Source organism: Athene noctua, chromosome 11 (genome assembly GCF_965140245.1).
Source record: "Athene noctua chromosome 11, bAthNoc1.hap1.1, whole genome shotgun sequence".
In the NCBI taxonomy this organism is placed as follows: Eukaryota; Metazoa; Chordata; class Aves; order Strigiformes; family Strigidae; genus Athene; species Athene noctua.
The window spans coordinates 5,884,108-5,894,123 of NC_134047.1; the positions used below are offsets into that span (position 1 = coordinate 5,884,108).

Consider the following 10,016-nt stretch of genomic DNA (forward strand, 5'->3'; position numbering starts at 1 on the left):
GTTTTCCAGGGTAAAATCCTGCCTCCCAGACACTCCAGTGCAGGCTCCTACAAGTTGAAAGCACACCATGTGTGGCAGCCAGCTCAAGAGGAAGAAAACAGGCCTGTTTGTGCATGCTGCTCCTCCTCAAAGCTCCAACCAGTCTGAAGTCAAACTTTGTTGTTTCACTTTCAGATCTTTGACTTTTCTTCCAGATGTTAGGAAAAAAAAAAAAGAATACTTTGCCGCCGTGTTAATCTTAATTTAGCTTTTGCATTGCACATTTAATAAATCTGAAGAACAGCCTGGGAAGGGGAGGAAAGAGCACGCCCTCCAGTAATTTGCATCTCTGATGTGTTAGCAAAACCCCCTCAAGCTTATGAAGGCAGTATTTAAGTCCCCCAGCCAATTAAGTGCCAGAAAACAAGTTTAGTTTTAAGAAAACCATTTTCAGCATTTGAATTTAAGGAATCTTTATTGTAATACCCCATTTCTTATTTAACGCTTCAGTTCCATAACCAAGAAAACTGAACTGGCTCAGACTGCTGACCACAGTGCCAGCTTTACAACTGTATGCTATTTTCTGTTGCAACCCATTTTAAGGTCTAATATACTAGTACTTAACACAAAACATCATGTGCCTTCAAAACTTAAGCAAAAAATTCAGTTAAGAAACTTGCCATCTCCACATGCTTTCCCCTCCTCTACCACTGACTCTGAAACCCCACCTAACACCACAGAGAACGTTAGTTTAATCTAAGAGCAGCATTTACCATTTTCTCTGTGCAATACTCTGAGGTGACGCTGACAAACGCTGCGTATGTTTTTCCAACTCTTGTGAAGCCCTGGCAAAGTTTTTTGCAGTGAATAATTAACTTCCAGCTGTCTGACAGCTTCTCATGTCATGGAAGTCAACTCAAGAGCTCCAGCTCCAAGTCAGCTCCTCTAGCCTCACCTAAAATTGGTTTCTCAGCTGGTTCAGGCGTTGGAACCGTTTTGCATTGTTTAAACTTGCTTTAAAGCAACAAAATTCAGCTTCAGGTAAGTCATGAAAGGCCCTTTCATTTCATTTTAAAGGCCTCAGTGTAACCTAGGGCAAATTCTATAGATCTTCATTTTCTCAGAAAGCCAAGCCTCTCTAATGTCTCTATCACTGTTTACCAAAACAGGATGTAGAACAGCATGATGGGACCCTTTCCCCTTTGGGAGCAGACCTAGCTACAACAGTGTGGTGAAAACGTTCGATTAAGACAACAGTTTTGTAGGCATTTTGGGGGGGGACGGGGGGGAAGATATAAACATGCTAAGTAGGCAAGTTATTTCGGAACAAGGGAAAAGCTAGCATGCCACACACAACCTCCAACATTTCAGATTCCATAATTCTTTTTCACTCTTTCTGAAAGTCTACAGTTTTGCATCATCTTTAAGCAGAGTGAAATCAGGCACCTGGAGTTTTGTCAGTATTATTTCACTTTGTCCAGAGAGCACCTCGTGCAACCAACACATCTGCCCTGGCACAGCCACAGCTTCGTCTCCCCAGGAACCAGCACAGCTCACCCCACCACTCGGGTATACCCACAAACAGTCCTTGGTCTTGGGGGTATCAGAAATCCCTTTCAACAATATTTTAACCTAAAATCCAACCAACACTAAATCTTCCTTAGGACTCAACTGGGTTTTTAATATTGAAGACAAACAGTTGCACAGGATTCACTGGAAAGGAAAGGTAAGGAAACAGTATCGTAACTCTACCTGAAAGTTAAACATTATCTTTCCCTGTGTAGAAAGGGGTTTTCTGACAGGCTAGCCACAGCTAGCTCACTGGAAGTTGTTTAATATCACAGTGGCAGAGTCCAGATAAACAAAGAATTTTTTGTCATTGAAAAAAGATCACTATTCTTTGTTTTACAAAGGAATTAAACAGCAATCCAGGAGTCACCCAATGAACTGTTTTCTCTGAATGTTTTAAGATGACTGAGAAATGAAGGATGCAGTTATTAACAGATTAAAGGCTGCAGGCATTCTGCTACTCAGCTGAGTAAGTTCTGCCAGAGAACTACTACAGGATGAAGGATTTTCTTTTTAAAGTGCTTGCATGATCTTGCAGAGAAGCCTTCAGAGAATGCAGTCATACAAGAACTGTTCAAAGTGCCACAGCAATAACCCATCACATCCCCTTTCTGCAGCTATAGAAAGCTCCAGCTGACCACCATGTAAGCCACATGCTCAGAAAAAGCAGAATGGAAGAAATTACTTTTGATTTTGATTGCTTCACATACAAAAGGAGCAGCAAAAAGCAGACTTCAGAGTTTGAATTGTAAAGGAAAGGATAGGCTCTCCTTAACCACAGCAGAATTACTACCTGAAGACTCTTTAGGGAGATGAAATACAAACCCTGCTCTTGGTCAGATGGTGGCTGGATCTTTTATCTACATGATACAGTGCTTGCAGCACAGAAGATCAGCACTAGCTGTGCCTTCAGCCTTAGCCAAAGGAGTAAGTAGCACTCCCCTGGCATCCCTCCAACATCAGCAAAAAGACATTAGGGGATCAAGCCATCTCCTGTACTTTAACATGAAAGGCACTGTCAGTTGACTCACCAACAATTTCCTACCAGATTAGCACACCTGGCTCTTCAGGCACATAAGAATATTTGATATACTGTCTTTCAGGTTTTGGAAAAAAAAAAAAAAAAAGACCTAACAGTGACTACCACTTATCTCATCTTCTTGAAATAGGAAGAAATAGGGGATTTTTGGTGGTTATCAAACAGGTTGGTGCAAGTTTACTGTTATCTGTTACAGTAGAAGGGAAGAGAAAACTAACAGCACACACAGACTGAGCCGATATTCCGGACATGATGCAATTCATCTCGACCGAAAGGCCAGCACTGCACACAAAAGCCATTGTGTCTGGGCTCCATACCACACCAGGGACACAAGGGCTGTACACGCAAGGGCTACGCGCGCCCTCGGAGCTGGGCTATGAAACCAGACACCTGCACGCCAGCTCTGCTCCCATCAATGGTACAATGTTGACAAAAATCTAACGATTGCTCATCCACGTGCACAAGGCCAAGTCTTATCAGGAACGCAGATCTGACCGAGCAGCGCCTATCCTGGCACTCACCCTCCAGCCCAGACACTGTCAGAGGAAACGTCATCCTCGTGCCTTTATTGCCCTGTGATAAGCGATCCCCTTTGCAAGAGGGGAGGGTGGCTGAACTCATAGTTCCAGGAGCAATTTAAGCCTAGATAAACTGACACATAGGTAGGCTTGTCCCTCCCCGTTCTTCTGCTCTGCATCCTCTCCACCCCAAACATTACCTGGCATCAAGATAAAAGAATTGCTCACTTCCAGGCTACCTTGCAGTTATTTAAAGCAATAGCTCCTTATGACCCCAGCCTTCTGATTGAACTGTCTTGCTCACACTACCACCTAAGCTTAATGAAATCTACTTTCAGCTTGCTTTACTTGGCAGCTGGCACTATGCCGGATCTCTTCCTTTTCAACATACAAGTCTTTCAAGAGTACAAAGGTAAACATTCAACAGCAAGACCCTTGAAAAAGTTGCAAAAATTGGCAGGAGTACTCTGGAGAAGGAAGCAATAGACAGAGCTTTAAAAAGAAAATGTTTCCAAAAAAAAAAAAAAAAAAGAGGGGGGAGAAGGACCATCACAGCCCCTTCAAAGATCTTCAGCATGGTAAGGACAGAAGAGAGGGAAGAAAAGAAGCCCCCTGCTAACTGGTGGTTGTGCTACACAAAAACACCTGTTTTGGAGAATTCATGCCCACAGCAGTCTTTACCTGGAAACACCCCCCCCCCCATATCCTCCTCCCCAACACTGCATCTGTTAATGGGACTACACTGCTTGGGAACTACCACCCATGTTTGTTTAGGGAGACTCTTTGGTGAGGTTGGCCTCCAGACCAGCCACCCAACAGTTACTGTGGATAAGGAAGATTTTCACACTAGGAAGTGTGGGGAAACTTTTACTAAACAGGCTGGGTGTCTAAGGAGCACATCAAGACCAAATGTACTTTTACATGACATGAGTTTCCATGGGCCCCCAGGGGATACTGGAGGTGCAAAGCAACCTACATTCTATTTAGTTTAAATAGTGTTAAAAGTTATTATTTGCCAAGTGAATCCAACAATTACCAGCCTTCCCACCCCTCCTCCCCCCCAAGCCTTTAAGATTTATGTAAATGCTGCCAGGCCCTAAATCTTAGAACCTTTAGAACATGAAATCATCCTTTAAAACAGCAGCCAAGACAGTACGCTTAAGGGCACCGAGATGAATGAGCTCTGTAGGACAGCTCTCTTTACATGCTGTTCGGTCAATGGCACTTGCAAGAGTAAAGTATCATCTTTCAATCTAGCAAACAGCATCTAAAATCATCTGGAGAGACAGCAACCAATATTCCCTAATGAAAACTGTTCAGTGAATTTACTCAACAGCTTTCAGCAGTTTTGATTTAGTGAATGCACCGCTCACCCTCTTCAGACGAGATTGAGCTCCCAGCTAATACCCCTTGCTCTCAACATACTGGTAACAGCTAAGTGTCCACTGGAAACAAGCAAGTTTGAAAACGCTAATGATAAAATAACGTAAGCCAGCACAGTGTAAGCCAGAAGGCATCTGTCTGCAGAAAGACGACAGGTCACGTTTGATACAGTGGGCAACAGTGCTGAGCCTGACCGCTGTTTGCTCACTGACACATTCAAGACTGGAGGCAAACAAGCACCGTCATTGTTTCAGGGCCATATGTCACACAAGGAAGCCTCTGCTACCACAGCTGTCACTCAGGATTTTAATTCATCCTTTCACATTTCAGCAGCACAGTTAACCCGACGAGCAAGGGCACATCACAGACTGTTCCAGGCTATCTAAGGGCTGGTGCCTACCCTGCAGTTTTCCATGGCCCAGAGGTACCTAAAGGAGACCCAAAGGAGCAAGGGCAGGGATCAGCAGCTGTCAGTAGCACTGCTCAGCCTGTGCCGCTTCTCAGTGCCCTTCATGCTTGCTCACACGCCTCTGTGCTGTGGGCAACCCCAGGTCACTATGGCACCCCCCATACCCTGCAGGTGGGAGATCAGGGTCACCAGCCAGACTCTGAGCACCACAGTCAGTCGCCCAAATGCCACTATAGCTGTGACAAACTTCCTGTAAACCAGGAAGCCAGGATAACTGAACACAAATTTGCAGCACATACACATCAAATAGCTCTTCTCAGATCCAAAGAGCTACCAACTCCAGGCAGTACAGACTGCAAATATGATCCCAGGCACAGCAGGTCCATTCAAGCTCCTTCTCAATAAGGAGCTGGTGGTAGGAAGGACTAAATAACCTTCAGAAGCTCACCCGGACAGGGAACACAGGAGAGCCAGTGTCATTAATTAGACCTTGCATCCTCATTCCTCACCTCGATGTACTCAGCACAAGTCTTCAACCACTGCAAAGGAGATGTGCACTACTTGTTTACACAACATTTACAAAGCCTCAGCACAGCCTGCCTTGGGATTACTATTCTGTCTCAGTCTCTAACAGGAACAGTTTTACAGGTCACATCAGCCTTTTAATACATGGGAAAGTTTTAGCTTGTTTCTAAAGATCATGCCCCACACGAAGATGGAGAAGAACACAATCATACACTTTTGCCATACACCATTTCCTCTAAGCATATGGAAATTAGCCTTCACCTCAGTGAAATTCCTGCAGAACTAGTTGAGTGGCAGTACTACATATTTAACCTTTCCTTCCCCTTTCACCCACTGATGCAAGTTTACACTTGAACCCCATCTTCTTAGCCTGAGACACACTTACTGTTTTAGCCAGAATTATTTAGCTGTGTTCCCCCAGAATAAGCCATCTGCGGATCAGGTGATGTGCTTCTCAAGACTAGAGTTACACACCAAGAGAGAAACCAAAGAAAATTATCACAATGGCTTTCTGACCTGCAAAGAATCCTTCTTTACAAGCTGCAAGGAAATATGTAACACTGAAAACCACTTTCCATGGTTACCACCGTACACTGACACCAAAGCCACCTAACAGCCTGGTTCTATCTTAAGTCAAGGTCCACCTTTAAAACAAACCAACTCATCGTGCACTTTTTCCCCACATGCTGCTGTTTTTCTCCAATCAAATGTCTTTTTCAGAAGGTCAATATAGATTACAGAGAGGTGCAATTATAAGCACACAGAACTGTACTTTGAAACCCTGCTCAGCCTGCCACAGAGCGGTACCATCTTCTTAAAATGAGCACAATTAAAACTCAAGTTTGCTAATTGATACGGTTTTGTGCTTATACAAGTACAAAGTAAATATTACTTTGGACTCCATTAAATCCTTGACATTCTATGTGTTAGAAAGGATTAGGCAGGATTTGATCATATCTGATTTGGCTATTTATTGTCTTCTGTTGTTTTCATTGCCAGGGTGGTTTGGTTTTTGGTCTTTTTTTAAAAAAAAAAGTTGGCACACCAAAAAGTTTCCACACAGTACACTGATATAAGCAATAAAGAATTCATCAGACTAAACATGATGATTATAAGAACTCTCTGGAAGCTGGATGACTAGGACAAACACTGCTGTCAAATACAGGCACGTTTAAGTCTCTAAACAAGAAAGTTGCTTCAAAAGCCAAGCTTACCAACCCCCAAAATGCACACTATACTTTTAGTTAAGCTTCTGTTAGTTACTTTGTGCTCTGTTGCTACCAAAGTTCTGAGAAGAAAAGAATGTTGTGCCATAGGTTTTATCAAAGCCCACCCACGGGCATCTTCCTTCTCTGCTAAGCAGATGACAGCTCCCTCCCGTGCCCCACCGCAGAGAGGGGAGCCCTGGGCTCAGCTGCAGCCTGGGCAGGAGATGCTAGTCCAGGCATGTCAGGAGATGGGAAAGCCCTCAGGCTTAGCTCGCCCTTGCCCCAGCAAAGCCACCTCCCATTACATCCCCCTGCCTCAGCTTGGAGGAAGTGCTCAGCCTTGTCTGGTTTCACTTGACAGCATATGATGGCCCAGTTAAAGCAGAAATGAAGCCAGTTAGGAAACCCTGACTGGGAAATCACCATTAGCACAGCTACAGCCGTTACAGCAGTGGCAGGAGTCGCAGATGCACAAAAAACCTTCTTCTTTAATGAGCAGGGCTACATTCACCAGTACCACCACTGGAGGCCAGAAGAGGAGACCCATACCAAACCACAGTTCAGCACAGGACCAGTTCCTAACTCTTAAGTTTGAGCTCAGCCTACAGCACTATACCAGCACTATACAAGGAATATCCTGCACTTGGCAAAATGAATGAGGCTGATTACTTGTAGCTTGCTTCCTCTTGGCCGTGCTGTGTTGAAATCCAGCAACGTTTGTCTGGTGAGCGTTGGCTCCCAGCAGGGGCACAGGGCAGGGGTGGCCCAAGCACAACGTGGCACCAGAGCCTCTGAGCAGAAGGATGAGCATCGCTGTGGGAAGAGGCAAGAACAGGGACACTCGGGTCCAGAGAGGAAGAAAAGGGAGGGTGGAACGGGAGATAAAGTGAGGAACTAAAACAAGGACAAGGAATAAAGCAACAGCAGCAAGCTTGGCCCAGTAATTGTCCTAGGACATGGCGAGGAGGAGTCATGCAGATGAAAGAAGCCGTTTGACAGAAACTGTCTTCTCCAAGAAGTCCTTGTCCTGTTTGTCTACAGTTCAGCTAGGAAATTTCAACATGCCCTCGAGCCCGTAACCCATCATGCAGGATAATCAGGACAGCTAGAGCCACTCTGACATAAATCCCTTAGCAGAAAGCTTAAGGCCAGCATGGGAAAGGAGGGAGCTCCTCTTGGGGCAGGCCCTGCAGAGAACAGATGGCTCATTTCAAGAGACGGCTCCGAGCAAGATTAAGATGGTGTGGGTCTCCCAGCAGCCAGGATGGAGGAGGGGTCACAGACACCTTCCCCTCAAGAACAGGTTCAGCAGTGCCAAAGGAGCTCCGTGGAGAGCTGCAGGATGAGGCAGGCACACAGTGCACAGTGCTGCGGGCAGGGATGTTACTGCCAGTTCAGCAGGAGGAACTCACCCAGCGATAGCCAGATCTCAGTAGCCTCTGTCAGCAGATGATTTGATTACATAAGAAAGCTCTGCCTCAAAGGCCAGAGCCCATCCAGATGTTACATCTTAAATTCTTAAAAGCAGAGTACAGGCAGTCATACAGCTCATTAAGACTGCACTCAACCAACCTCCAGAGGCAGCTACTGTTTCCTTGTCTCACCAGAACGCTTACCTCCGCCGTTAACAGACAGAAATCCCCCCCACCCCTTCTAAGAGAGGTGCTGCAAGGGCATAATTATTTTTCAGCCCAGTCAAAGCTTTAAGACTTACTATTCATTCTCACTGCAGTATTTCTCTCCAGAAGATGTGGCTCCCCAAAGCAGCGCCACTTGGCAGAATACCAGCACACCCGTGAGGTGTGTGTGCATCAGGACAGAGCCCCCCGAGCCAGCCCACCCTGCCCCTCCAGACTTGTGCTTGTCACCAGGAGGCAGTTGCACAGCTCTCAGCCCAGGGCTGTTTCTCAGGAAACACTAGCCTGAAATACAGTCAAAAGTCATTCTTCAGTTGAAAGATAGGTAGTTCAGAAAAAACAAAAAACAACACCACTGCTGGCAAGTAAGAGGTTTTCTATAGCGAGAGAAGAGAGGCTCTGTCATCAGCCTCTGCGAAATGGAAACAACCTTTAACGGGCTTTAGCTACTCGCACTGGAAATAGCCTTTTGCTGATGAAAAGTTACCTGTGGAAGAGTCTCACACTCTGCCTATTTCTGAGCTGGTTAGCACAAAGGAGATGGGGATAAACTGTGTGTGGGTGCAGAAACCTACCCTAATTCAGGGCCCAAATCTACCCCACAGACTTTAAAAACAGCCAGCATCCATCAACTCCGGGCAGCTACCGGGCCATGCCAGAAATCCAAGGAAGCCGGAGGCACCGTTCCCACCTTGGGCCCCGCACACCTGCGGCCAGAGCCCAGCCCACCCAGGCCAGCAAGCTCAGGCAGCCGCCTGCTCGCCCTCAGCCACCAGACATCGTTACTCGTTAATCAGAGAATTCAACAACAGCAGCGCCTTGGACGGGACCGGCTAGTCCCGGCAGAAACTCTTCTTCTGCAGAAAGCAAAATTCCAGTCTCTCACCGAGCATCCACCTTCAAGCGGAATCCGCGGGGAGGTTAAACCCACGACGCGCCCCGGCCCCGAGGGGAGGGCAGGGACCCCCCCCGCTCCGCTCCGCTCCCCGCGGCCGCTCACCGTGGTGGGACATGGGCAGCACCTCGTTGCCGGTCCCGCGGTAGTTGTAGATGACGGCGGCGGCGGCGCCGCGCTCGGTGGCCAGACGGATCTTGTCGGCGAAGGAGCAGCCGCCGCCGCGCTGGATGAGGGCGAGCCAGCCCGGGGAGCCGCCGCCGGGCGGGGGGGCCCCGCTGAAGTTCGTGCGGGCGCTGCAGGCGTTGAAGGAGTCGCGGCCGTCGGGCAGCACCAGCACCCCCGCGGCCGCCTGCAGCGGCGAGTCCAGCCCGTACAGGCCGCTCTCGCTCGCCTCCCAGCCGCTCCGGTTGCGGTCCCCGCCGTCCTCCCACGACACGTTCACCCAGGCGGGCCACACCGCCGCCGCCACCCCCCCACCCCCGCCAGGACCCGGCGGCGGGGCGGCGCAGAGCAGCGCGGCCAGCGCCAGCACCGCGGCCCCCGACGACATCCCGCACCGCACAGCGCGGCCCCGCCGCCGCCGCCGCCTAAAATCGCCGCGGCCCCGCCGCCGCCCACGGGGGGGAGGAGCGGGGCCGCCCCCGCCGCGACACGCCCCCACCCCCCCGCGGGAACCCCGCCGGGAGTCCCCGGCGCCCGGCGGCGGAACCGGGACCCCGCGGGGGGGCGGTTCGCCGGGGGGGTCCCCTCCGCCGGGTCGCCGCCTCGCAGGGGCGGATGCGGCGGGTCGCCCACCGGGTCACCGCTCAGAGCGATGGTTCCTCCTGACATCACCTCTCAGGGGCGGTGGG

The 10,016-nt window shown here is 48.7% G+C and overlaps 1 protein-coding gene across 1 annotated transcript in view; it reads right to left on the reverse strand.

The window, feature by feature from the left end:
• Positions 1 to 9,739, reverse strand: part of RNF128 (ring finger protein 128) — a 28,605-nt gene extending 18,866 nt beyond the window's left edge. The window contains exon 1 of the mRNA XM_074915060.1: positions 9,268 to 9,739. Coding sequence (XP_074771161.1) covers positions 9,268 to 9,715 — 448 coding nt within the window. The 5' untranslated portion in view covers positions 9,716 to 9,739. The remainder of the gene's footprint in view (positions 1 to 9,267) is intronic.
• Between the last annotated feature and the right edge of the window lie 277 nt (positions 9,740 to 10,016).